The sequence below is a fragment of the Ammospiza caudacuta genome, chromosome 3 (assembly GCF_027887145.1).
Source record: "Ammospiza caudacuta isolate bAmmCau1 chromosome 3, bAmmCau1.pri, whole genome shotgun sequence".
NCBI lineage: Eukaryota > Metazoa > Chordata > Aves > Passeriformes > Passerellidae > Ammospiza > Ammospiza caudacuta.
The window spans coordinates 114,360,650-114,388,179 of record NC_080595.1 but is presented as its reverse complement, the minus strand read 5'-3'; the positions used below and the strand labels follow the sequence as shown (position 1 = coordinate 114,388,179).

The following is a 27,530-nucleotide window of genomic DNA, read 5'->3' as shown; positions in this document are numbered from 1 at the left end:
ATTTTCACATTGTTGTTTCAAGCCATCTTGGGAAAGACCCTTTAGTTTTGCCTGAGCCTAAGGGTGTAGAAAAGAGAGTATCTTCTGAAAACATGTTTCAGTGTACATAAAATATTAAATTTTTAATTGTGTTTACTATTTAGTCACTTTAAGAAGGAGGAAAAACAAAACAGCCCAATGCTGTTTGTACTCTTTAGCGTAAAATATTGAGACGTTGTTTAGTGTTTAGGGTTGCCAAGGAAAAAATAACAGGTGATGCATAAAGTATCAATGGTGAAAAAATGTTAAATATCTCAGTTCTCTTTTAGTTTTACCTGTATGAAATGCCATGGAGTTTGACAGGTGGATTCCTGATTTACACCATCTATTCAAGAAGCAGAATCAGACACAGTGATTATAATGTGAGGAGAGTTAGGTTATCTGGCAACCCAGGTGTAAGGTTTCCTTTAAAAAAAACTGCCTTGGGCTTTCAGACTGTGACACAAGACTTCATTTGATATCCAGCAGCCAGCTGCTTATATTACTCATGGATTTATGGTCCATTTCATGTGGAACTCATAAATATAGGCTCTGAAATGCACTAACTGTTTGAGGTTTTTATTTGAGTTAAAGGATAGGAGGATTTCTCAGAGGAGTCACCAGAAGAGGAGTGAACAGTGTTTTTTGTGGTTAATTTACCTTCTTTAAAAGAAAAATGAGCATTACTGGGCATCAGCAGGCAATGCTGGAATTTGAGATCCCCTCTGCCCTTCCACTGAACAAACCCAAGTAACACATTCATAGTCTGAATCTCATAGCAAAATATCTCACACCCATGGAAGGGCCTTTCAGGAATTTTACCCAGCCCTGTGATTTAATTTTTTGTCATATCATGGGATTCAAGAATGGTTGAGTTGGAAGGGAAATTAAAGATCATCACATTCCACCCTTCTGCCATGGGCAGGGATATTTTCCACTATCCCAAGTTGTTCCAATCTCTGTCCAGCCCGGACTTGGACACTTCCAGTGATCCAGAGGTATCCACAGCTTCTCTGGGCACGCTGGGCCAGAGTCTCACCACCCTCACAATGAAGAATTTCACAAGGAAGAATTTCTTCCTAATCTCTATTCTTGTCTTGAAACTGGGTAGCAACAGTTCCCCATCCATCTGCAGGGAACATCAGGAGAGCAGAGTTTAAAAAAACAAAAACAAAACCAGAATGCCTCATTTCAGTTTAGTTCTATACATCCATGCCCAATCTCCTTTTCAAGAACCTCATTTAAGGGAAATCAGTGTCAAATCCCTCTTGCTCATGCATACAATTATCTAAAATTAACTCCAAGGAGGTGTCCAAATAATAAAACTACAGATTCCTGGTTGTTTTGATATATTTCCCTCCAAAATGTCCAGACTTTTAGGGAAAGAACCAGACGTATTTTGAGGAACATCAAAAATGTTTGCCTGTGTTGCCTTTGGGCCCATGTTTCAGATCCCTGCTGGAGCTGGAGTCTCACTGGGTCAGGGGGATGATCTCCCCCTGGACATCCCACCCCACAGAGAAGGTGCCACTCACAGCTGTCCCTGGGTTGTGCCCTAGGTCACCCCGGGTGTTTGTACAAGAGAAGTGAGAGGCAGCTGGGCTCTCGGGACCTGGGGGCCGTGGTGTTGGTGGAGGCCTTCCAGGGCCAGGCGAGCCGGCTCCAGCTGCAGGGGATCCAATTCCGCCACGTGGGACAAGCATTCCAGCATCACTGCAGTGCCCTGACTGTCACTGGCAACACCTGGATGGCAGGTGAGCTCCCTGCACTGGACATACCCACCTTCTCCTGCCCACCCTCAAAACCTGCTTGGCTCTTCAATCAATTGGCAAATTGGATTGTTAAATGTGAAAAAATCCCCTCATCTCTAGTCTAAGATCAAGTGACAGAGTGGTTTCACCTGCTTAATTTCCTTTGTATCTCTGCTTCTCCCTAAAATAATATTTTTTTAATGCTACACTGCCCTTTTCATGTAGAAGAGAGTAGCTCTGGAAATGAATGCACCAAGACACTATGAGGGAGCCTAAAAATGCACCAAGACACTATGAGGGAGCCCAAGACACCATGAAGGAGCCCCTTCAACTAGCCAGCCCAATGACTCAGGGCTGGCTAGTTGCAGGGGCCAACATTTAATTTTATCACCCAGAGGTTAAGGAACAAATTAAGTTCTTTTGCCTTTGTCACTGTTAAATGCCAAATCCACCTCTGTGGAAGTGGCAGTGAGAGCTCTGAAGACTGATGGTGGTAGGGGCAAGTTAGGTGGGCTCAAAGAATGTTTTAAGGATGCTGAATGGATTTTCCCTTCCTAAGGTACATTTGCACCTCTCACAGAATAATAAAATTATTTGGTTTGGTTTGGTTTGGTTTGGTTTGGTTTGGTTTGGTTTGGTTAGGTTTGGTTTGGTTTGGTTTGGTTTGGTTTGGTTTGGTTTGGTTTGGTTGGGATGGGTTTGGTTTGGTTTGGTTTGGTTTGGTTTGGTTTGGTTTGGTTTGGTTTGGTTTGGTTTGGAAGGGACCTGTGCCATCTTCATCACTAAAGGAGGCTCAGGGCTCCCTGGTGGCAGAAGGCAGCCCTGGCCAGGATCTGGATGATGGGAAGGTCAGCATGCCTGGCTAGAGAAGGGCTGTAAAACACCTCCCCTCAATCTGCAGCGTGATTTGTGCTCACACCACTCCCTTCCTCCCAGACTCCTACATCCGTGGTTGTTGTGTTCTGGACTCCTTTGGCCAAGGCCTCCAACTGAGAGGGATCTCCAACCTCACTGTGGACAGCAATGTCTTCTACAACATTTCAGGCCATGGGGTCCTCCTGGGTAAGTGAAGCAGGCAAATATCCACACTACATACAACAGCAGCTTCTGCTGATTCCCATTTGCTTGGAAATGCTTTCAGACCCTTAACTGAACTCTGAGAACTTTAATCACATCTTCTGCAATTTCTGGTGTCAGTGAATTTGGAATAAAGCTCCCACAATTCCACACACAACTCCTAGCAGCTCTTTCCATTTGGCCAGCTCTTTTTCTTCAGATCAGTCTTCACTTGATCGGGATCAACTATTTTTCAGTGAAAAAATACTAGATTTTTTTTTAGGTGATTGAATAATCTGTCTTTGGAAAAGTGTCATTATGCCACATTTAAGACCACAACTCGATGAAGCATTTAAGAGAATATTACCTTTCACTTCAGTCATTTGATGTCGAAGATAATGGAATGAAAGCATATGTTAAAAGTTAACCAGAGGATTTAGCACTTAAATAAATTGGAGCTTGGAGCAACAAAAATGTTAAACAACAAAATATTTCTCCTAACTAACCATCAGGAGACTGACTTCAAGCATCTTCTGCTGGGATCTCACGTTTCCTGAATACCTAAAGATATAGCTCGATTTTTGTTTTCCATAAGAGATGGGATAAAAATGACCAATTATGACATAAAAAGAGGGGAAAAAAGAAAGCCTTCAGTTCTGTTCCTGCAGTTCCCCACCCACAGCAAATCCCTCTGCTGGGTGCTGTGTATAAACATAATGAGGAGTGATATATAATGATTTAAACAGGGAAGATTATAAACCAAATGTGGTTATACACATCTTGCAGATGAAGAGAGCTGGCTCACAGAGATGCAAGGACTTGCCCAAGCTGATTTACAGAGCCCTTGCAGCCATGGGGAAGCAGAACAGGACCTCCAAGCTGCTGGCATCCCTTGGCTCATTCGTGTTGGGATCTGTGTCTGAGTTAAAGGACTCTGAGCTGAGCTGAAGTTTCAGCCTGAATACACCTTGTCCTCAAGATGTTTTTAATGGCTTCACTGTCAGCAGCTCTAGAGGGTCTGATGGATTAATTTATATATAATTTTGTTGCCCATGAAGGAATATTTATTACAGCTGGCTCTTTGCAGCTCTGGAATTGGATTCTCTCAGTGATTTCACCTAAAATCCTGATTTTCAGAGGGTTTGCAAGGCCATCACAAAATGTCACTCTGCTTAAAATTATTGACACACAAGGTCTGAGCTTGAAAGTCAAAACCTCAAAATCCTCTATGGCTGTCAAAAGGACTTCTTTAGGATCTTTTTCATGCTCTGGTAGAAGCACATAGAAGTACATAGAGACTGGAAAAAATTGAGAGAGCTGATTCCCTCAAAATACTAAGGGAAGGCTAAAAGTATTTATTGCTATCTCAAAAACCAAAGGACACAGGTTTTCCTGTGAAGTGGCTTATATTTGGGGTAGTAATGATTTGGGAAAGGGATCTGTATTATTTATAGAAATTTGAGCAGGTATATTTGAAGATAATTACTTCTTTTGGATAAAAACAACTAGATGGGTGTGATTTGGATAAAGAAAACTAGATGGATGTTATTGGCTGTTAATGTAGGCCAGAGAGCATGGTCTATGCATAGATTGCACAGGAATTCCAACACAGGATTCCACTTTTTGTTCTGCTTCCAAAAGAGCAGCAGTGCTGATCATAGAATCATGGAGTCATTAAGGTTGGAAAAGACCTTCAAGATCTTCCTGGTTCTGGAAGTTGAACCATTAAACTAACCCTGCCAATGTCCCAAGTTCCATATCTCCATGGCTGCAAACACTCCCAGGGATGGTGACTCCACCACTTTCCTGGAACAGCCTGTTCCAATGCCTGACCACCCTTTAGGTGAAGAATCTTTCCTGACATCCTAAACCTCTCACAGAGCAATCTGAGGCCGTTTCCCCTTATCCTATCCATGTGTCCTTGTCTGGACTTGGCTTGTATGGGACTGTCCACTCCTTGCCATTGGGTGGCCCATTGTTTTTAACATGTAGTATAAAAAAAAATTTATTTTCTTCTTCCATTTTCTATACTGCAACTAGATCTGGGGCTCCCCAAGAGGTCTGTGTTGTCTAATCAATTGCTTGATTGATTTTTCCCTTTCTCTTCTCCTACTCCATTGCTTAGGGGGGCAAACCCCCAGTTTTGTGCAGAGGTGCACCAGGTGTTTTTCAGCCTGTTTAGAAATTTTCTTACATGTAAGTAGGGCAGTGAATGGAGACAGGAGATAAAGAAGACTTTGAATTCTAGTACTGCCAGGAGCATGCCTGTGTGTGCATAGGTGAGCCTCTTTCCCATTCTGAACCACTCTGAGTCTCTTTTCTCAACTGTAAATCTGCTTTATAATACATATTTTATTTATTTTTATCATAAACTTGCAGTCCAGAATATATGACTTGTGGTATAGTCACATATAATACCTTGTACAGGGAAATAGATGTGAATATAACACCTGGAGTTGTGTATATTGAAATGAGAATCATGATAATAGAGGGTTTCCAGCTATATGTACATTTATGTTTATTTTTATTTTTTCTTCCTCTTATTTTTTACTTTTTTATCTTTTTTTTTTTTTTCTCTTCATATCTTTTTCTTTTAAAGGTGAGGGACCGGAAGAGGACAACAAAATCAGTAACAACATAGTGATTGGCCTTTCTGTAACTGATGGTTTATCCAATATTGAGTCACTGTCACCAGCAGGGATCTATGTCAGGGCTCCTGCCAGCCACATCAGGGTAAGAAGTTCTGGTATAAGACATAACATTTCTTTTCTAATCAAAGGTATCAGAAAGACACAGAGCTTCATTTATCTGGGAGATCACATACACAATATTTGTTTCTTGGCTGAGCTGTCAGAACTTGTGCTTGTGATGGGATATTGAAACAAGTGCATATTACAAAATAAATTATGTTCCTGGGTAAATTTATTACTGAGAGTTTTGCTGTGTTTGAGTGGAATGGAATATTACAGTGAGAGAATTCATCCTGAGGTACTTTAAAATGTTGTTTTATTTTATAATGCTCACAGATTCAGAAAACTTGGAAAAAGTTTAGTCTCAGCTTCTCTAGAATTTCTGCCATTATTAAAAAAAACCTTTCAATTTTAATGGACTGACTACAAAAACACTAAAATTCAGCAGCATCAATTACACCTCTGTCTGGATTAAAAATCACATTTCCCATACAGCTGAAGATTTGCATTCCAGGATGAGAAAGAGAATATGTTCCCTGTCCTGTGAAAATGACATTGATTTTGAAAGAAAGGAAGGTTCTAAATTTTAAATGGTTATAAAGCACCAGGTTTTTAAAGAGAACAGCCACACATCAAAAAGTTGAGCTCAGAAAAAATACTTTTATTCACTAATTCTCTGATGCTTTCTCTTAGTTCATACTCTTTTTCAGTCTTACATTTCAGAATAAAGAATCACTTTTATGTGTTTCGTGGAAAAACATTATTTTCATCCACTTCAAACCACTTTTCCTTCCCAACTATTTTAAGAAATTACATTGAAACTGACCTTTCTTACCACACTTTCAGTAGTGAAAAATGCATATTTTCATTTAAAAAATAATCCTAACCTGTTCTATTGTTAACCCCCAGTAACCAAACCAATTACTGTTTGTGAAGACCTAATCACCTCTGGGGTTTCTGCTTCATGGGGAAAGATTTACACCTAAATTTGAAGGTGAAAAAGAGACCAACACATTTCCTGTGCTTTTATGAAGAAAGGAGCACTGAGAAAGGAGGAGAGAACTTTTCTGCAATTCCCTCGAGGCCATATTTATCATTTTTAAGGCCATCAAATATGGTTTTAAAATACAACAACCAGGCAGAATCATGAGAATTTCAGCTCCACTAAGCACAGAGTTTTGTACTGTCATGCACTGACTTACCCTGGAGCTGTTCCCTCCATTGCCAGTGGCTCAGCTTTTGAAAAGGTTTGCTGCAATTACCTCCACGGGTTCCTGGGAGCTGCCTGTGCTGGGTTTTCAGCACATTTATTTATCCCCCTCTGCTCACGTGAATTTGCAGATATAAAGAGCTACATCTGTGGCTGGGTACCCCAATATCAGGGGGTCCCTTCTGCTCTCCAGAGGTGTTCTGCTCCAGGCAGGGTAACAGATGGCCCTCAGATGGTTGCTGATGACCTTCATCATCCTGAGGAGTGGAATATTTGAGGAGTCACAGCAGCAAAAAGAAAACTCAAAGAAGTTGCCCAGCTTAAAATTGTTATTAACTGCTCCTACTGTACAACAGGACCATGCAGTGCTCAGGCAGGCAGCAAAGCACAGGGATATTAAGAGAAAAAGGTCATATTTCTCCCTGGTAAAAGAACAGGTGACTTTTCCTTAGTGCAATAATAATCACTAAATTCCAGGGGTGCTGGTGCAGCACCAGCATTACAATGCTGTAGTCTCAACACCTTTTCTCTCATGAAAATTCTCAGATCAAATGACTCAAGCTTTTTAGGTATTTATATTCTTAGTTCGTTGGGGAAATCTGAAGAATGTAATGAGAAAGACTCATCTTCCACCTGCCTGGTTGTCAGGCCAGAACATGCAATAGAAGCTTTCCCAGTTTAGAATTTAATTTTATGCGTTTGTCAGTCTTTTTGTTTATTGGTTTTGTGTTTGCTTTTTGTTTATTTTCAGATTTCCATATTTTGGTTACTGGTTTTAACTTGGCTGCAATCTTTAAGGCAGGGACTGTAGAGAGCTCTAGGTCTAAGCTATGTAACATCTTCTGTGCATGATGGGTTAAGCCTTTCCACAGTGAGACCTGCAGTAATGTTTTCATAACTAGGCAATTTACTTGGGAGCTTAAATTTGCATCGGTGGCTGAAGAGCTTAAATTTCCTTGAAATTCAGTGGTGGCCTAAACGGTGTGGAAATTGGGACAGAGCAGTCACTCAAACCTGAGCCTACAAAGACATTTGGAGACCCAATTCCCACTGGTTTCCATTTGACTTAAGCTCTTAAGTGCACTGGTGAATCAGGCTGTTAGACTAAATTTTATACTCAGACAGTATGAGTGCAAAATGATTATTACAAGGTTAGCATAATTTTTTTAAACACAATGTGTAAGCCCAGGTTATCACTTTTTAGAGTCATGGACAATATCATTTGCAGGCTGTTTTTTGGGTTTTTTTACATGCTATCAGTGCAAGAAACTGAAGATGCTCCTCTGTGATGTTGGCTTTTTTCTCACTGAAACATCCACCCTATGTCCTTGGTTTTCTTTTTGTGCGCAGGAAAAATAATTCAAAAAGTAGGTTTTTATCTTTTTATGTTGTCTTTCTTGACCCTGGTGAGTTTTGGCCTTTTTGTTGTTCCAACCCATAAACATTCAATGCCCTGAAACGCCAGAGCCAGCATGCAGTGCTCATGCATAACAACATATGGATTGGGTTTAGGAAATCCAGCAAGAACCTCCCTTTCCTTTCTTGCCTTGGTGTTGAGGAGTGGGAAACAGCTCAGATGAATGAACGGGGTGGAGCTCAGCTGGTGTCTCTGTGTCAGAGGAGTGACTGATTGTCACACTGCTGGTAAATGCATTTGTTTCTTCATGTCACCCAATCCTGCCATTCTCCACAGCGCCAAAGAGGTGAAGCTGCATCTCTCTGGCACTGTTTTCCCACTGTTCCATCCCTGCTGAGATCTTTTCAAAACCCTTTCCTGCAAAGTGGGCCCACACCAAAGCAGGCACATTGTGAGTTCTGCTCACATCCTGCCCAACTCTCAAACTGTGGGAGTGGTGCTGGGAACAGTGTCCAGGCTTTAATGTCATCTTTAAGGTCAACAGTTTGAGTCCCAGCTATCTGAAAGAAATTCATGAAATATTTACACCAGCAGAGTTGTAACAGTTAAGAGACACTTAAACCGTCAGGCACTTGATTTTAGTGACTTGCAGTGCATACCTCCAGGTTTTTGGCATGCTCAGGGAGGTAATTTCTCTCTGGAATTTTGGTTGCACGGACATTCATAATATACTGACTTCCACAAAGAATTGATTTCCACACAAAATTCCTTGCTTGCCTAAAACCCCTGCCCTGCAGCCACGAGCTGGCTGAATAAATATGCAGGTTTTTTTTTCTTTTCCTTATGAATCATCTGTAGAACGCACGGTTGGAGTCGCAAGTAAAATATCCTGGAAATGATGTGACTGGACTGCAGAAGTGTTTTGTTAAAGGAAAAGGGTCTGTGGCTGCACTTTCAGAAAAAGCAGCAGTTTTGCCAGGGGATAGAGAAAGCAGAGCTCTGGGTCTCAGCACTTTATTCCTTGACAGATGTCAGGGATCAGGACTGCAGGGAGCACACTTGGATGGGTCAGAAGAAAGTAATTGGTGTATGGAGGGTTTCACCTCGAGGTCACCAGGCTCAGCTTTGATTTGGACCATCAGGGACCAAAAAGTCATTAGTATTTTAACACTGTCCAGTGACCTATGAATGGGAGTGGTGGCGTCAGACCTGATCTTAGAGAACAAGCCCTCCTTAGAGCTGCAAGAAAGGCCATCTTAGACCCCCCCCTCAGAGAGCCACATACCTCTAGAGAGCAATTAATTTTGTCTAAGATTAGACTAAAAGTATTGCCTTCTGCACATGCCTATGTCTTATTTTTTTTTTCCTAAAAAGGAAGCTAAAATCTACCAGCCTGGACTTCAAATTTTCACACACCTAAGGCAGGTGAGAGGGATCATGCACAGGTGCACACATGAAGACATTGCTATATGACACAACTCACACCCAACTAGGCTTGGCTGCTCTCCAAATTAAGCTGGCAAGAGCAGGTTTTTTGTCCTAGAGTAGAAAAGTTCAGAACATACCGAATACAACTCATATAACCTACTTGATGCATATTCTGCCAAACTCCTAATTTTAAGGCCAGTCAGACCTTATGTCCACTTATTTTTATTATTTTATTATTTGCAACACAAATAAAGTAACTCAAGTGCAGAATTTAGGATGCAATTTCTTTAAGATATATTAAATGACAATAACTTACAACACATCTTCCTATGAGTATTCACTTACCCTGTAAAAAATTATCCAAATCACATAATTTACCACAGGTGTAAAGAAGTTTAATTGTTCAGTCACTGACATATCCACATATCCTGAAGATGTTGTTCTTTGCTTTCTCTTGACTTTTAGGAGTCTCACTCTTTCAATGCAAATATTTCCTTTCTTCCTTATCCCGTGTTTGCTTTGGGAGATAAGAGAAATATCAAGACTGAGAAAGAAACCAATAAACTTGATTAGTTTGTGATTTACATTTGTGATTAATTTGTGATTTACTTTTTCTCTCTGACAATTTCATATATTGAAAGGAGTTTATAGACATAAGTTTTCAACACATTTTTTTCTTACCTACTTCTTGACAATTTGTCACAACAGCATTTTTCTGTCATTTGTCTCTATTGCTTGGTCAATCCTCCTTGTCTGGTGTGAAAACAAGTATGTTTACAACTGGTCCAAGGTCAAAGTGAAAACAGAACAAGACTAGGGACACAGAAATGAGGTACAAGTCTCCACCAGCCAGTTTACCAGAATTTGAATGGACATCAACTGGGATTTTAATTTGTGTGTTTCTTAAATTAATTTTAATTTCCAGAAATCTGTGCTATTATTTTCATAGTCACATGTTCCTCTCTACAGGGCAACACAGTGTGTGGTGCTGGGTATGGCTATTTCTTTCATCTCTCCCCTGAGGGACCATCCAAAGTGCCTCTCCTGTCCTTCAGTGAGAACACAGCTCACTCCTGCACAAGGTACTTGGGGAGTTTGGTGAAGGAGATTTTCCTTCAGGGAATGGTTGTGCCTTCTTCTATAATTGCAGTGGTGGGCAGAAAAGGCCTTGCCCCTCTTTTCAGGGCTTTTCCCCCAGTTTTGAACCCTTTCAGGTCTTTGTCTCTTGCAAGCAAAGTTGTCTCGAGGATCTTTGTGGGAAGTGTCCCTGTCCATGGCAGGGTGGTGGAACGAGATGATCTCTAAAGTCCCTTCCAACACTCCCTGGTTCCAAGGTTCTGTGACATTTCATAGAGCAATCATTCCTTTAGTGTCCAGGAAGAGCTATTGAAAAAGTTTTAACCAGTGCTTCCCTAAAACAGAAAATGTATTGGAGAAAGAATATTAAAAAATGAGATTGTACTGAAAATCAGTGGTGAAGGTGACCTGAATTTTGAGTGAATCTCAAAATCTCGATGGATAATAATAATCTCAATGGATATTAATCTGGATTTTAAATCTCTGAGAAGGTCAAACGTAGTGCTGCATTCAGGAATGCATTCATTTGGGCTGTAATCCAAGTTAGCTGAATCCAAGATAAAGAAGAGCCTTACCTGTCCAGATTCATGTCAGGCTTACCTGAAGGTGATGCTGGCTGAAAACTAATGAGCATGGGGGGGTGTTTTGTAGTGAGAACCTCTCAGTAGCACTGCACACTCCTTTTCAGCTCTGATAGATCTAACACTGATAACTTTTGACTTTTAAGAAATAAAGTCTCATGCAGACAACTATTACAAATTTAAGGTTTTAGATATCAAAATGATGAATAGAAAAATCTGCTCACCAGTCCATGCCATGTAAAGGAACAGTGTCCATGGCTTTCTCTCCCAAACAGGCAAGGATTGCTGGTATACCCAGGGTATTTGCCAGACAGTCATGTTCAGTTCAACAATTTCACAGCCTGGAGCTGCCAAGGGGGAGCACAGGTAGGTTTGTCCCCACTGCCTGCTGTGATGCTCAGGATCTTTCCAAGTATCTCACCTCCACACCTGATTGTCAAAAAGCTTGATTGACTAAAAACTCTTGTGCTTCTACGTCCATGTCTCTCACCAGGAAGCTCCTATTTTAATGAAAAATGCAGAAATTTGATTTGTGTGAATTCTTTTTGCTGCAGAATCAGTGCTACTTTCACCGGCTGGTGTTCTCTGTAATCATCTAGCATCTGTCTGCCACTGCAATCATGGAATTTTAGAATGTTTTGGGTTGGAAGGGACCTTAAAATCCATCTCATCCCATGAGCAGGGATACCTTCCATTAGATCATGTTGCCAAATAAAAAAATCTCCAAGTATATCTGAGCTGTTCATGAAGATTGCAATAGGTAGATATATTACCTTTATAGAACTGATGGTTTCCATGGGATTATTTTTTATTCTTCTTAAAATTTTGCGCTTTTTATTTATTTGAATTTGTCTAGCTTTGTTCTCCAGCTAATATGACTCACTATTAATTAATCTGATTTTTTAAAAGCCAGACATCCTTTATTATGTCATATTTTTCCCCATACTCACAATTTGGAGCTTGGGATCCTGTTAATTTCTGTCTGATGACATGAACAGTTTGTATGTGTTTCTCTATAAGGTTTTATAGCTTTACCCATCTCTATGACTCTTCCTCTGAAGGTATCCAATTTATCAGCATGATTTTTCAGGCTGATGTGTTCCCTTTCTGGAAAACCTATTTGTATGAAGAGCAGAAAAAGGGTGATTTTCAGGTTTGTTATTGTTGTTTGTGTTCTCTGCATAACCTGTGATTTCTTTGTATGTGACTGACCTAGAATACACAAATAACTAAGCTTATTCTGCTTCTTTCCATGGGCTCCCTTTAGAAACAATCTCCTTTCTTTTAGGTGCCCCATTCCAGAAGTGTTCAAGGCTGGGTTGGATGGGGCTTGGAGCAACCTGGGATAGTGGAAGGTGTCAGTGCCCATGGCAGGAGTTGGAATGAAATATTCCTTAAGGCTCCTTCTAAGCTAAACCATTCTATTATTTGATGATGATGTCTATTATTATTATTTTATTTTCCTTTAATATAGATTTTCAGTAGCAGGAACCTTGAGCTCCAGCATTTCTGGATTTCTGCTTGCAAAGATTTTGGCATTGACATTGTGCAAAGCCTGGGAAACACCTCTGTGTCTGAAAGCATTTTAAATGGACACCTTGGGCAAAAGGTAAGAACTGCAAGAAATTTCAATGTATCTTAGGTCTCACAGCAACGTTTGAATAGGAATTTGGAGAAATTAGGAAGCAACCTGGAGAACAGCCCCTGTTCCATGGCAGATTGGGAAAAGCTTGGATTTTAAACAGATTATAAGGGAATGCCCTCAAGTTGCATCAGTAAAGGTTTAGACTGGATTTTGGGAAAAATATCTTCACTGAAAGGTTTTCAAGTGTTGGGACAGACAGCCTAGGGCAGTAATGGAATTACTTGGAGGGTTTTAAAAACCATGTAAATGTTGGCACTTCAGTACATTTTTTAGCGTTGGCCTTGGCAGTGTTGGGTTGATGGTTGGACTCCATGGTCTTAGAGGGCTTTTCCAACCAAAACAGTTCTACAGGTTTTTGGGGTTTTTTCCCAACATCTTTTCCTTTCAGCATGGAAGCTTTTAAGAATTTTTTTTAGCAAATTTGAAACAAGGACTCTGTTTTTTCTGTTTTCATTAGAAACTACTATAAAATTTCACACTGTAAGGCATAATCCTATATATTCTTTCTAAAACCACATTCAAAAGTGAAAATAAAATCACAAACAAAAAAAGCTGAAGGATCTTAGCAGGACAAGTTCAAATTTTTTTCCTACTCATATTTTTTTCCAGTATTGATATGGTCTCAGAAAAATCATGGAATTTCACCAGATCGGACTTTTTGAGAGGCATCATAATTTTTCTTTAATCAAGCTTTTCTAACACAAATTCCTATACACCTCTTGCATTTAGCACCATTTAAATAGGCACAAGTGGGTTTAGTTTAGTGATTTCAGAATTCTGAGGGGGAACACCAGCTTTGGCTTCTATCCTTGTTAACACTTTGGTTTCCTCTGCTCTCTTCCAGCATCATTGGTCCACCTGGAACGCAGAGTGTTACTTTTTTACTTGAGAATGAAAAATGCTGACAAAATGTAATTTTATTTATGCAGTAAATATGTTCTTCTTCCACTATTTCTTTAGGCAGCTGGATGAAGTCCTTTGGGTGCTACCAGGTTGTTAACAGATTAATAACATGGATAACAATGGAATTTTAGTTACAACTGGCCGCAGATGCTTGTTCATGATTTTGAGGTCTTTTTTTTTTCCCCTGCTCAGTTTTCTATTGTTGTTCATTAAATTAATTTTCTCTCTGACTGTCAGAAAAATAAAAAAAAGTATTTTAAATGATTTTTCTTTAGAAGCTCACAGAAAGGAACCTCCTTAGCAGGTCTACTTTAAGTAGATGGTTCAGATAAAATTCTGGCTTCACCTGTCCAGCCTTTCAGTGTCCCAGTGATGTCCCAGTGAATTTCTCTGACACCAAGGGGTGGATGTTTTTGTTTTTGCTTTGCAGGATCCATGGAAGGACTCCAGTGTTGTACTTGCTGAGAGATTTAGAGACAGTCACACTGTGCCTTGTTTCTGTCAGTACCTCAGGGGGGGATTATCTTTGATTATCTCATGATAAGAGCCTCCTTGTCATAATTTACATCTTAATGTATGTAATTCTCCCTTTAATAATGATGTCTATTTAATATAAATTAAAACTTTATTACATTAATTTAATGGGAACCTTGGATATTCCTCTCTGTTAGCCCTTCCACTTTTTGGAAAAAAGTGTTTTTAAAACAAGGTTGTTTTCTTGAAATATCAGGGCATTGAAAAGTTGGGGCTTTGACTCATTGAAATATTAGTGACAGGGATAAATCCAGGACTGGCAAAAGCCAAGTGAAAGATTTTTTTTAACTTCCAAGATATTCAGAAAGCCCCCTCCATGTTATCATTAAGCAGCTCTGTCTTTGTGGGACCATTTAAGGAGAAGCATTTCTTCCTGGAAAAAGCAGAAGTTCTGAGACACACAAGGGAGGAATTATTGTCTCACACTGGTCTATTTGCTATTTATTTAAATAAAATTAATTAATTTTAAAAGTATAGAAAATTGGGTGGGATGGAAGAACCAGAAGTGTAAGAAAAAAGCCAATAGAGACTTTCTGAGCAATTTGTTAACCAGAAACCAGGGATTTCTGCTTAGCAGTGACTTGGAATAGGAGGGCCCAAGGGCCAGGACTATCACTCCTGACGTTTTGACCTCAGAATAAAACAGCTGATGGAACCACTGTGTCTTACAAAGATTAAAGATAGCACCTTCTTATTGAAGTAATAATGTACTTATAACAGCCATTACATTCTTTCTTTTCAATTGCAGGTGCTTTCCCATAGGGTGGATTTCTTGATTGATTCTTTACTATGGCTTCTGAGATATATTCTACAAGTATTCATTGGCCTCAGAAACAGGATCACAGACTCCTGCCAGCCCTTCTTCCTCCAGGCTGCTCACTAACTCTAAGTATATCTTTATTTCCAGCCTGTTTCCAAGAGAGTTGGGCAGAGGGTTGTACACTTCCACTCTGCTGTGGACTACAATCACCCCAAAGTCCAGTTTGTTGATTGTGTTTTTCATCTCCCATGGCTTTTGTTCTTCCTTTCTGTCTTTTTAAGTTCTAATAGACCCTGAAGTCCTCTAGAGCTTTTCAGAGAGCCTGGCTTAAGTGTGTCCCCATGCCAATTCACACAAAATCCCTTTGAATTTCAGTGCTCAGATTTTTCTTAGAACAGAAATAAGAATGGCCATCTTTGCAGAGTAGGAAAAACTCCCACTTGCTGAACAAAAAAGGCAAAGTGAAATGGAGATGTAAAAATCCACTCACTGTGGCTTTTAGGTGGGTTGTTTCTCCCTAGGGAATGTCCAACCATAACTACCATGAAACAACTCAAACAAAAGCCAATAAGCTGCCCTTAAGAATGATGCTACCACCTGCTTCACGTGGGGAATTGGATGGGTGTTGTCAGAATTTGCCAAACAATGGTTTACATCTGTCCTTTAAACTCCACAATTATGGGTAGTCACATTCTTGCGTTCCCAGCTGCTGCATCTTGGATACTCCATTTCTGGAAATGCTCATGGCCAGGTTAGACAGGACTTGAAGCAACCTGGTCTTTTGGAAGATGTCCCTGCCATGTCAGGGAGTTGGAATGAGGTGACTTTTATGGTCCTTTCCAATCCAGACTATTCCAGGACTCCATGACTCACATGATGATGTTTCCTTCATTTCTTCATTTCAGGACAGGATCTGTATGTCTGCAGGACTAAGGGCTCCCAAAAGATACCAGCTCCTCATCTCCAATACAGCTTTCAGGAACTTTGATGTGAACACTTGCACAGCGATCAGGACTTGTTCTGGCTGTTACCAAGGGCAGGGTGAGTCTGATTTATATTTGTTTCTCAGGATTCCCAAATCCCTAGCTTCCCCCTGCAATTACAAGTTCATATTTTCCACAGATGACCATTGATAATTCCTCTGCACAGGCTGAGATTTCAGGTTCTCCCCAGTCTTTCTGGATATGGCTTCATCACTCAGTTGAAGCCACATATTGCATTTATTTTAAGACAAACCTGGCCTGATTTTTGCACTGATACAGTTTTCTCAGTGGAAATGGGTTTTATACACTGCCTTGTTTCTGCATCTTCATTCTGAGAGGTAAAATTTCAAGAGTGATGATTTCTTTAAAAGTTGTGACACCACCTCACAGAATTCCACCAAACTGCTTACCAGCCCAAACCTGAGGTGAATTTGCTTAAGACAATGTGTAAACTAAGCATCCTTCTGAGCTTTGAAGAGGTACTCAAAGGCTCTTTGAAGAATGCTCCAACTGCAATTGCCTTTTGTATTGTAATAAAATGTATTTATATATAAATGAAGACTGTCCTACAATAACATAGAAGAGGATTTCAGGAGATGAGATCAAAGGACAGGGGGAATAGTCAAATCTGGCTTAGTCAGGCTAAAACTGGGAATATGACAGTCATATAGTAACCCGTGCATTGTATGGCATTCCTGCCAAAGCTCACTTGTTACAGTCCATGGGGCAACGATTTTCTGACATTTCTGTAAAAATTAATGTGCTCATAAATTTTAGCCTGCATGAATATTCATATTTTTTGTAGCTATCTTTGTTTCACTAGTGAAAAAATTCTCCAGACTCACTTTTCAGCCTAGGCTTTATTCTGCTAGGTGCTGCACATACGCAAAAGAGTCAAGTGCATTTACACCATGTACTCACCTCTAAAACAAAGGCAGACAGGATCTATAAGAGTCACTGTAATTTTTGGCTGTGGGGCCTGTTAATAAATGTTTGGAGTCACTGAGGAGATGCTGGTAGAGCCAGGAGCAGCACCTGGCCAGTCTGTGCCACAGTCACAGCAGTGTACTGGGCAGGTTTGGTCTGGCACAGCAATAGCTATTCCTACAACCATCTCCATTTATTTTCTTGGATCTCCCCATTTTTGTTGACCCATCAGACATTTTTCCAAAGGCAAGGTGGAATGAGGTTGGTCTCTTTTCCTCCAGAGAGCTGTCTTCAGGCCCATCACATGAGGTGACCATTTTGTTTTTTTGACTGCTGCTTGTCAACCACAGGTGGGTTTACAGTGACAGCTGAACATCTGACCTTCACCAATTCCCCTTTCCAAGTGTCCTTCCCCTTTCCTCACTCTGCCATCCTTGAGGATCTTGATGGCTCCACCACGGGACAGAAGGGAAGTCACATCCTGCCTTCCACAGATATCCTGGCAGCATCTTGCACAGCCAGTGCCAACTTCAGCCAAGCTTCTGGTGGCAGTGTCTGTGACAGTGACCTTGTTTTCCACCGTATGGATCTTCATTTGTAAGTAATTGCTCCACCTCCCAAAATACAGCGTGGGTTTTGCTTCTATGTGCTATTCTGAGATTGCTGCTGGTCTGAACTCAGTGCCAGGACTGCTGCCTCTCTGCTTGGTCCTAAATTAGGTCTAAAGCCTGAGCAGTGGCATCTCTCTTAATCTGCTCTGCTGTCTCCCATGGCCTGTCACACCATGGCTGTCACTGTCATATTTTCTGGAAAAATCCCCTTGCCCAGGATTCTTCTCCTGGGAACCTGAGAAGCCTCAGAGAAAAAGGAAAACAATATTATCTCATTTGCTTCTCCTCTGCTTTGCTGCTTTGGAATGCAGTTTGGAGATTGTTTATCTAACAGGTGGTCATTTGATTGGTTTCATGTGAATTATTTTGACTTAATGACCAATCATGGTCCAGCTGTGTCAGGGCTTTGGAGACAGTAATGGGTTTTTCATTATTATCTTGTTAAACCTTCTGTAAATATCCTTTCTCTAGTCTTTAGTATAGTTTTAGTATAGCATTCTTTAATATTATATAGTAACATAAAATAATAAATTAGCCTTCTAAGAACATGGAGTCAGATTCATAATTTCCTTCCTGCCACGGGGACCCCAGAAAATACCACACATGGCAGAAGGACAAGGGTGTCCTGGAGATGCTGTGTCAGATCTGCCATTCACACTGAAGTATTTGATAGGTTGGGAAACTAAAAAGAGCTCTAATAATAATCCAGTCCTGGGGTACAGCCAGGTTGTTCCCATCAGCTTTGGTGGCTGTACACCTCCCAGTTCTATCCCAGTTCACTTGTCTCCCCAAGCTGGAATTTTCCCTCCCTTTAACCAGCTGGCAGCTGAGGGGATCCGGTGAAGGAATGCTGTCCAAGAACTGCCAACACTTCTATCACCCAGGGAGGACACTTCCAAATTTCTGACGTAAGAAAAAGGGTGAAAAAGAATTTTAGATATCTAAACATCACTCCTGCTTTTCTTCCCATGCTCATCTTCCCTTCCCAGTCTCCTGCTCAGTATTTCACTCTCCTTTTGAAGTAAAAATCTGAACAATTATCCATTTTTTGCTGTCTCAGGTTAGTAGTACACAGGCAGAAATCCTGAAGTGCTCTGTCAGAGGGCTGTTAATTATTCATGTTTAGCTCATAATTAATGTTTTAGAAGTAGAAGGGGGAAAACCTCAACCCCTTCCCAAACAGGAAAAAAACTAATCAGCTTTTCCATTGAAGGAGAAAACTAAGACTTTGAGTTACCTGGAGGCTTTGCATGTGATTACTGTGTTTCGTAATGAAACCAAAAGTCTGCAAAAATTTAAGAGCTTGGAGTCATTTATATGTAACTAAAAGAGTACTGGGTAGAAGGCAAAATAAAACTGTGCTTGGTATCTTTCCTAAGCAGTTAACCATGAGGTCTTGGGGAAATGAATTCCCTTTCTAGTCTCTGTTTACCTTGATGAAATGGACTGCAAGATCTTTGGGCTGATGCTGTGTGGGTGGATGGAGCTTCTCTAAATGTTGTCTGTAGAGTGATTTGGATCCTTTTAGGTACTGCCAGGATGTAATTGTTAATAATTCATGTCAGTTAAGATATTTAATACGCCTTGTTTCTCCTGGCATCAAAAGGTAGGTAAGGAACAAGCACAAACAGTTCATCTGCACCATTGCTGTTAACTCTGGAAGACTTAACCAGACCTAAATAACCAGACCTAAACTGCATGAGAATTTCCCTGGAAGTGCTCAAGACTAAGTTAGACAGGGGTTGGTGCAACATGATCTAGTAGAAGGTGTCTCTCCCCATGGCAGGGGGTTGGCACTAAATGAGCTTTAAGGTCCCTTCCAATCTAAATAATTCCAGGATTCAATGATTAGCCATATCAATGACGTCTCAATTAAGGTTTTATTTCAAGCAAGTATTTGTTTAGCTTCTTTATTATTCCTCTGCATGATCTGGGAGTAAATTTATGTCAAAGATCCTTGGCAGTCTGAGAAGAAGAAGCCAGCTGTTAGCCTGGCCTCCTGTGTACTCAGCCGAGTAACCTCAGGGACCGTGAGCATCCTCTCTGTGCTGCTTCCAGATCCTCTCTCCTCAGCAGCTCCTAGCAGCCAAATCACTGTCATGTGAGGTTGAAATACTGTCAGAACCAGCCAAATGAGGGTGGTGAGTCAGGGAGGCTTTGTTCAGATAGATAGAGCTCCAAAAGGAACCTGGGAGAGGACCAGGATGGGGAATAAAAGGAGCTGGAGGGGATGAAGAGTAAAAGTCAATAAACATGACCAGAGGATGAAGGGGGTGGGAGAAGGAGAATGGGTGAATTTTATCCAGATGTGTTTGGAGAGTGTTTGCAATAAAAAAAGAATAGTTTAGGATTAATACAGCAAGACATGACTAGGAGCAATTGGGAGAGGTTGAGTAAAGAGAATAAAGATAGGTGAGTGAAGGAAAAAAATTCCTAACAAGTTCCTCTTGGATCTGTCTCACCTCAATGAAAAGACAAAAGAACTGTTGCTTGGCTATCTTTAGTTTCAGACAAGAAAAGGGTTAAAAATCTCTCTGGAAGAAATCTTTGTATCATCCTCTACCAGGCTATGGTATATGAGACCTGTCAGGTCTGCCACAAGAATTTTCTGTGCTCCTCAAAAAAAAAAAAGCATGAGACGCTTGAGATAATTTTTTTTTCACTTATCCTGAATTTCAGGAATGGGATTCCAGCTCCAAAAATCTTGAAGGTTGAGGCAAATAATGGATTTTAAGAGGGGAGACCTAGTATGGCAACCTCTATCTCAGCAACCTCAGGATCATACCCTGACCCTGAGAGCAACTGGCAAGGATTGGACATGGCCATATTTTTAACCATTTCAGTCTCCAAAACATCAGGGTTGTTGCATTAGCACTAACCTTTAGGAAAGATCCCCTGCCTGGGAGCTGTCAGGGATAGGGATGTTTTGTGTCAGCTAAAACAATGTCTGGAACAATTTCAATTATTTATCATACAATGTGAGCAATTGACTGCTTATCTTTGTGCTGTTTAATTTACCAGGATGCTCGTGTTGTATTGACACTTTTCCCCAAAATAAATGATGTGTATGGGAGAAAATGAGTGTTTTGTTAGAGAAAAACTATGGAAGCTCTTTTCTGAGAAGGAGAACTACTATCTTGAACATTTTGTGACTCTCTGTCCTGAGCTACTTCACTCAACAATTTCCAAGGAAATAAGGATCCATTTCCAAGCTAGCACTGTTGTAACAAAACCCTTCTTCACAAAGTCCAGTTGAAAGTTAAACTAATGTGTCACGTAAGCACACTTTAAAGAGGGGTTTTATGTCTTTTAAAAATGTAATTGGAGCTTATAAAAGTCTTTATAAATTTATATGTGAGAAAGTTATTGAGTAGTCTGAAGAACAGCTTATGCTATGGCACAGCACAGCATGGCTGCAGGCTAGAAACGGCTGCTCCAAATGCCACCGCTACCCATATTATCATGGAACTATGAATCTCTATTAATATTAAAACAAATTTTCATTAAAAAATTGTCATAACATGATTAAGTACTTTCAAAGTTTCTTCACATTATGCATAATTTTTACAAGAGGAGAGCATTAGAATAATCTGCAGCCTGGCAGCCCCTTGCAGCGAAGGGTACTCCAAACACGTGGTGGCTGCGCCTGCCAAAAGGGAGTTTCCCTCTTGGTCCCTCTAATTTGCTTTCCTTCTCTCACTGGGGAAGCAGTGGATTTTTCTTTGCTTTACTTGGACTTGCTCAGAACCAGTCCTGTAGTTCAAGCCTTTTATTGTCTCCCTCTTCTGCTGCAAAGCAAAAGATTAACTTTTTAGGTTTCATTCCTATATCAGCTCTAACATTCTCTCTGTGTGATGCACTTTGTCGGGGTCTCTAGCTGGTGAGAGTGACCTGAGAAAAGTTAGAAAGTCTCTTTTCCAAGCCTGGTGCTTGAAGAAAGAGTCAGAGCTCTTCATTTCCTGGTCTCAAGGTTGTTTATTTTATCTTATCTGTAAAAAAATTTCTCCTGGCCTGACAAGGTCCACTCAGCAAGACAGTGAGAGGCACTCTGCCTGCCCTCAGGGCAGTGTTATGTCTTTATACTAAAAACTACGTGTACAATATTTACAATTACTTTCCAATACCTATCACCTATGTTAGACATAGGCGATAAACCAATCTGGAAATGCCAACATCACAGCAGAAGATGGAGGCCAAGTAGAAGAAGCAGAAAGGCTGGACACACCCAGTTCCCTCCATCTTGCCTCCTGAACTCCCATACCAAAAACCCTAAAATCTACTTTTTCACCCTGTGATAACTTCGCTAATATTCTATTTAAACTGTTGTGACCTGCTGATCTTCATACAAGGTTGGTAACTTGCCCCATGGGTCATAATCAAAACCACAGGGGCATTTTGGGCTCTGTGCCAGGGTCTCTGAGACCTCTGGCAGGGGTCTTGGCTGCTCAGGACAGCCAGAGGGATGTCCTGGGTTCTGACAGCATTTCTGCTGCAAACCCAGCCACTGCTGATGGGTTGGTGTTTCCCTACCTCTGTGTCTTTGAATTGTGAAGAAATTTCAGATGGTTACTCTAGATTTGCTTTCCTTTGATATTTACTCTCTGTGGTGCCTTCAGCTGAACATCTCCCTGCTGTGAAACACCCTGACCACCACAATTCTTCTCTCAATGTCCTCAGTCACTCTCTGGCCATGTGTGCCCTCACACAGGGGGCAGCTTACATGGTCACTTGTCCCCACAACCCACCCTCCGAGGGCTCCTGTGATGTAATATGGAAGGCAAATATTAAATTATTGACTGTTCAGTTACCAACTCATCAGCTCAGCTTTAGAGAGTCAGCTTTTACTCTGCTGCGTTTCTGGCATTTCAGACATCCCACCTAGAGAAATTTGTTTCCCAGTGGAAGACCCTTTTCCATTCACCCTGCAGTCAGGGGTATGGGCAGCAAAGACAGATCCTGCACAGTGTTATGAGTATGCAGGATAAGATATTTCTTAAAGCCTTCTCTCTCAGCTTGACCATCATCTGAGGTATTTCTTAGTGCAGGGAGATAAATTTAACATTGAGCCAACGTTTGCTGGCCCTAAGCTTTCTATCCTGGCAAGGAGAAATCTGGCAAGTCTGTTGGATGTTTCTTATGGCCTGGATAGATCAGAGCCAGGTGCATCAGCTGGGACTCCCTGTAATAACCAACATATTAATCCTAAAATCACAGTATGGTTTGGGTTAGAAGGGACCTTAAAGATCATTTAATTCCACCTCCTTCCATGGGCAAGGACACCCTCCACTACCCCAGGCTGTTCCAAGCCCTGTCCAACTTGGCCTTGGACACTTCCAGGGACTCTTCAGAGCTCTGCCTGATGTGGGAAAAGCAGAGTGAACAAGCAGTCCTCCTCTGGTGTTTGCCATGCTCACACTGCAGACATTTTACCTGTTTGTTTACCAACCACTTTCCAGCTCAGGATTTCTGTCTGATTTTAATTTTCCTGAAAATATCAGCTTGTAAACTGTAGGATCTGGGGAAATGTTTTAAGGACATGGGGGATTTTGGAAGGCAGGGGTAGCAAACTGAAATTCTACTCTGAAGGAATCCATCTTGTCAGTCACAATCCTTTCTATTCCTGGGAAACCATTTCAATTCTTCTTTTATTTAGAATTCAGCCCATGGTGGTGACTCAAGATCAGGGTCAAAGATCTGGTTATTTCCTAAAACACTCATGCATGAAAAAAAAATCACTGCTACTAAGGATTCATAATAAAAGACAGATTTGAATAATGAGCTTGGTATCTCAACAAAGATACTCACATTTACTGAAAACAGCTGAAAATTCTTAGTTCTTGGCAATTAAAATAAAGTGAACTGGTCTGGGGCCCAAGATTAAACCTGTAAAGTGTTTGATATGGTTATAATTCTGAATTAGCCTCCCTTTGGCCAACAATAAACATGGACTCTTGATATAAACATTTCGTGTCCCATTTGAAGTTCAATGCTAAATTGTTTCCTGTTTTTGAAGAGGGATAATCATAATGGATTATTACACAAACAGAAAGCATTTAGAGCTAAACAGAGCGCCTGCCTTCATACAAACAGATATGGACCCTTAGGATAAATAAGTTAATGGTAAACATAAACAAGAGAGTTAATATTTGTTCTCCTCCATGTTGTTGATTGGCTTAACAAATCCTTTGTGGCCCATATCTGTCGAGCAGTTCTGCACAATGCATTTGAGCTGAATTATATAACAGTTTATACAGTCACAATTGGTGAATTGTGGCTCAGACTGTAAAGCCCTATCCTGTAATCCTGCCATATTTCTAAAGCAAATTGCTCCTTAATTGAAACCTGCTTCGATATAAAAAATACAGCCTTCACAATGAGTCATCCTTTTTTCCCCCTTACAGTTTGCAAAGGCTTCCAGCAGTTTAAAGGGAGGGTTAATTTTGCATTAAGACCATTGCCTCCTAGTTTCTTTCAAATAAAGCCAGGAGAAGTTCAGGGGAAGGCTCTCCTCTGATAATGAAGCTCTCCATGTTAATGATGCGTGCAGGCTCCCTCGGATCCTCTGAATTAGAAATACTCGTGTGTGCCAGTGCTCTTCTACTTCATTAGCATTAAAGAGAGGTAGATTGGTGGCTATTTAGGGCACAGTGAAATCACTGGCTATTTAGGGCAAATGGAAATGGTGCTAATTGTGGCTGGTAATTCCATTAGTAGGGTACTTCCATTTTGGTGCCTTTTTGGCATGGAGGTGAAGAAACAACACACTGACATCCTTTCAAGGGGGTGCATCTCAGGCTTATTGTGTCCTTGTACCAGTTAACTTGTACACTGGGCTGAGAAGTTTTCTAGGTTCCCCAAATTTTTGGTTTGCTGGTGGGCACCCTGTCAGGAGTTGGAAATGAATTTATGGGTGGCAAAACCTCAAGCAACTCATGTAAAAGACAAGGACACAACATTACAGGTCAAGAAAACCCTAGAGATTCCAGGCCATAAGGCATCTCCTGCTCCTTTTCCTTCCTGGGTCATGAACATGAGCCAGGTGTGCTCAGGTGGGCAAGAGGCCAAAGGCACCTGGGCTGTGCCAGCTCTGGGGTGACAGCAGGAGCAGGGCAGTGCTGTCCCCTGTGCTGGCACTGCTGGGGCACCTCCAGTGCTGGGGACAGCTCTGGGACAAGAGGGACACTGAGGGGCTGGAGGGTGTCCAGGGAAGGGAACAGAGCTGGGTAAGGGGCTGGAGCACCAGGAGGGGCTGAGGGAGCTGGAAAGGGGCTCAGCCTGGAGAAAAGGAGGCTCAGGGGGGACCTTGTGGCTCTGCACAACCCCTGACAGGAGGGGACAGCCAGGGGGTGGGCAGTGTGGGGGTGTGGTCAGGCTTTGCTCCTAGGGAACAAGGACAAGAGTACATGGCCCTAAGGTGCACCAAGAGAGGTTTAGATTAAATATTAAAATGGAAAAGGAGGTCAGGCATTGAAATGAGCTTTGTGGGGCAGTGGTGCTCATAACTCTCTAAAAATAGTTAAGTCTCCATGCCTGGAGGGATTTAAAACACATGTAAATGTGGCATTTTGGGACATGGTGTAGAGGTGGCCTCGGCAGTGTTGGGTTAATGGTTGGACTCGATGATCTCAGAGGTCTTTTCAAACTTAAATGATTCTATGATTCTATAACTTGTCTGTTATAATTCGACACACAGGAAAAGATGTATTTCACTTAACTGTAGCCATCTGGAAGTTCACTATGCAGTTTAAGATATTTATTTGGGGTCTTCTAAATATTGGTTTCCAACATAAATGGATTCACAGCTGACTTGTGAATTCACATTCCCATTCCCTAGCTATTGGATTTACATGGCTAGTGTGGAATTGCCACCTAACTTTCTAACAGGTCAGACTTGTATCCCAGTAGGATTGTCCCTTCCAGGACTTCTGTCTTTACTTCTCCTGGAAGTACTGGGGACAGTCTCCCCATAAAAGTGATTCAAGCTGTTCTCTTCAGAACTCTCTGATGATGAAAATTAAAATAAATAAAGAGTAAAACCATGTGAATTTATGCTGCAGAGATCCTAGGTCTGAGTCTCTGTCACTTGCTGTGACATTGGACATCTTTGCAACTCCATAAGGCTCCCTCTGATGTGCAGGAGAGTTTTGCATTGTGGTTGGTGTTCTTCTGCTGCTAGAATACCTGTGCAGGTGCTGATAGCTGTGGCAATAATGTGCTTGTTGTCATTTACTTGCTTAATTAGCAGCCTAATATCCTGGTCCAGTTAATGCCCATAACAGGAGGTTTATTAGTGGTACAAAAGCTGTTTAAGCCTTATTAACTCCTTCCAGTTTCATTGGTCTGCCAATATCTTCTGGTTGAGTGATTCTTTGCTGATTCACACTTCGCTTTGCCACTGCTGTTTCTCAGCTGAATGTTTCTGGGTAACCAGAAAGTGATTTGACAAAGTGCCAGACACTAGAATAACAACAACAAAAAAAGAAAAAAAAAATCAGTGAACTGATTTTAAGAGAGAAAAGAAAAATACATCTGGGATGACTGCTCTGGTGATTTTGCATCATCTCCAAAGCACTTGGGGGGAAAAAAAAAGCAACCAAAAATTGCATATACAGGCAAATTGCAGGATTACATAAATTTTAGCACTGTCTTGGGTTAGTAAGCCATATCCAGCCTGAGAGGTTAGATAATATGCTGAGATGTGTAGTTGTAAAATAATGCTTCAAATATTGAGAAAAAAATATTGAAGGGATGGTTAAAAGAGGGGATTTTTTAAGCTTATTGTCAGCTCAAATGCCAGACTGAGAGGAGTCTACTGCAACCTTAAATCTAAAGGGTTTATGACCCCTCATGGTATCAGTGCTAATGTTGATCTCTTCAGTAAGGGTTTTTTCTCCTGAGTAGACTGGTCAGAAATTAGGAGTGCCAAGTTCTAGTGAAAAAGGGGGTTGAGTTCTCATTTGGATGCTTATAAGAACTGCTGCACTAAAAGTTCACCCATTTTCTGAAGGATTTAATCAATCCTCAGCAGCCCCAGCTTTTACTGCAGACAGAGAACAACTCTTTGAATTACACAGGACTTTTATTGAAACTTTTGATCACTCAAATGGGAGTGAATTATAACAGAATCACAGAATGGTTTGGGTTGGAAGGAACCCTAAATATCACCTCATTCCAACCCCCTGCCATGGGCAGGAACACCTTCCACTAGACCTGGTTACTCCAAACACCACCCAGCCTGGACTGATGCTAATAAGAAGACTCCATCAAATTTCATAAAGATCCTAAAATTTGAACTTGAGGTCCATGAGTCTGGCAGAAGGAAAATACTCTGGCAATGTAGAAGTTGGTACCCTGGCTGTTACATCTGCTCTGTTCTCTTCCTCTTCCTTTACTCCTACATGCTGTGTCTCTCTTTTTCTCTCTCCTTTTACAGCAATTCAGGCAAAATATTGTTTCTTATGGCATTTATAAAGAATTACATAAAATGGAGACACATTCTAAGGGAGATCCAGCACAGCTTCTGTAATTCAAATAAAAACAGAACTGTACAGGTTGCAAAATAACAGAGTTCAATGTAAAAATATAATTTTTTTTCTTTTCCTGCAGGAAAGAGGCTCCTGACACTCCCTATAATTTAACTGTGACTGACAGTAGGAATAAGTCAAGCACAGTCAATTATGTCCCTGATACTTTATCAAACCTGTATGGCTGGATGGTTCTTCTCCTGGATAAAGAGACTTACACGTTGACATTTGACAACCCTTTGGTCAGCAAACAGCTCCAGGTAACATGGGAAGGTTTTATAATTTCAAAATTGTATCTGGAAGAGATAATCATGTTTTCATCTCTTTGGAAGAACAGAGAGAAATAAAATAAAGTGCACTGAGAAAGTCTCTCTGTATTTATAGGCTTAGATAAGATGACTGATAAGCTCTCTCTTATCTCTCAGATAAGTTCAGAGATAAGTTCTCTGTAATCACCTGGAGCAGGAAGGTCATG

At 41.0% G+C, this 27,530-nt stretch overlaps 1 protein-coding gene across 1 annotated transcript in view; it reads left to right on the top strand.

The window, feature by feature from the left end:
- Positions 1-27,530, top strand: part of PKHD1 (PKHD1 ciliary IPT domain containing fibrocystin/polyductin) — a 239,029-nt gene that overhangs the window by 105,786 nt on the left and 105,713 nt on the right. The window contains exons 39-47 of the mRNA XM_058801804.1: positions 1,578-1,772; positions 2,706-2,831; positions 5,425-5,558; positions 10,480-10,592; positions 11,444-11,534; positions 12,643-12,777; positions 15,916-16,051; positions 17,271-17,517; positions 27,138-27,315. Coding sequence (XP_058657787.1) covers positions 1,578-1,772; positions 2,706-2,831; positions 5,425-5,558; positions 10,480-10,592; positions 11,444-11,534; positions 12,643-12,777; positions 15,916-16,051; positions 17,271-17,517; positions 27,138-27,315 — 1,355 coding nt within the window. The remainder of the gene's footprint in view (positions 1-1,577; positions 1,773-2,705; positions 2,832-5,424; positions 5,559-10,479; positions 10,593-11,443; positions 11,535-12,642; positions 12,778-15,915; positions 16,052-17,270; positions 17,518-27,137; positions 27,316-27,530) is intronic.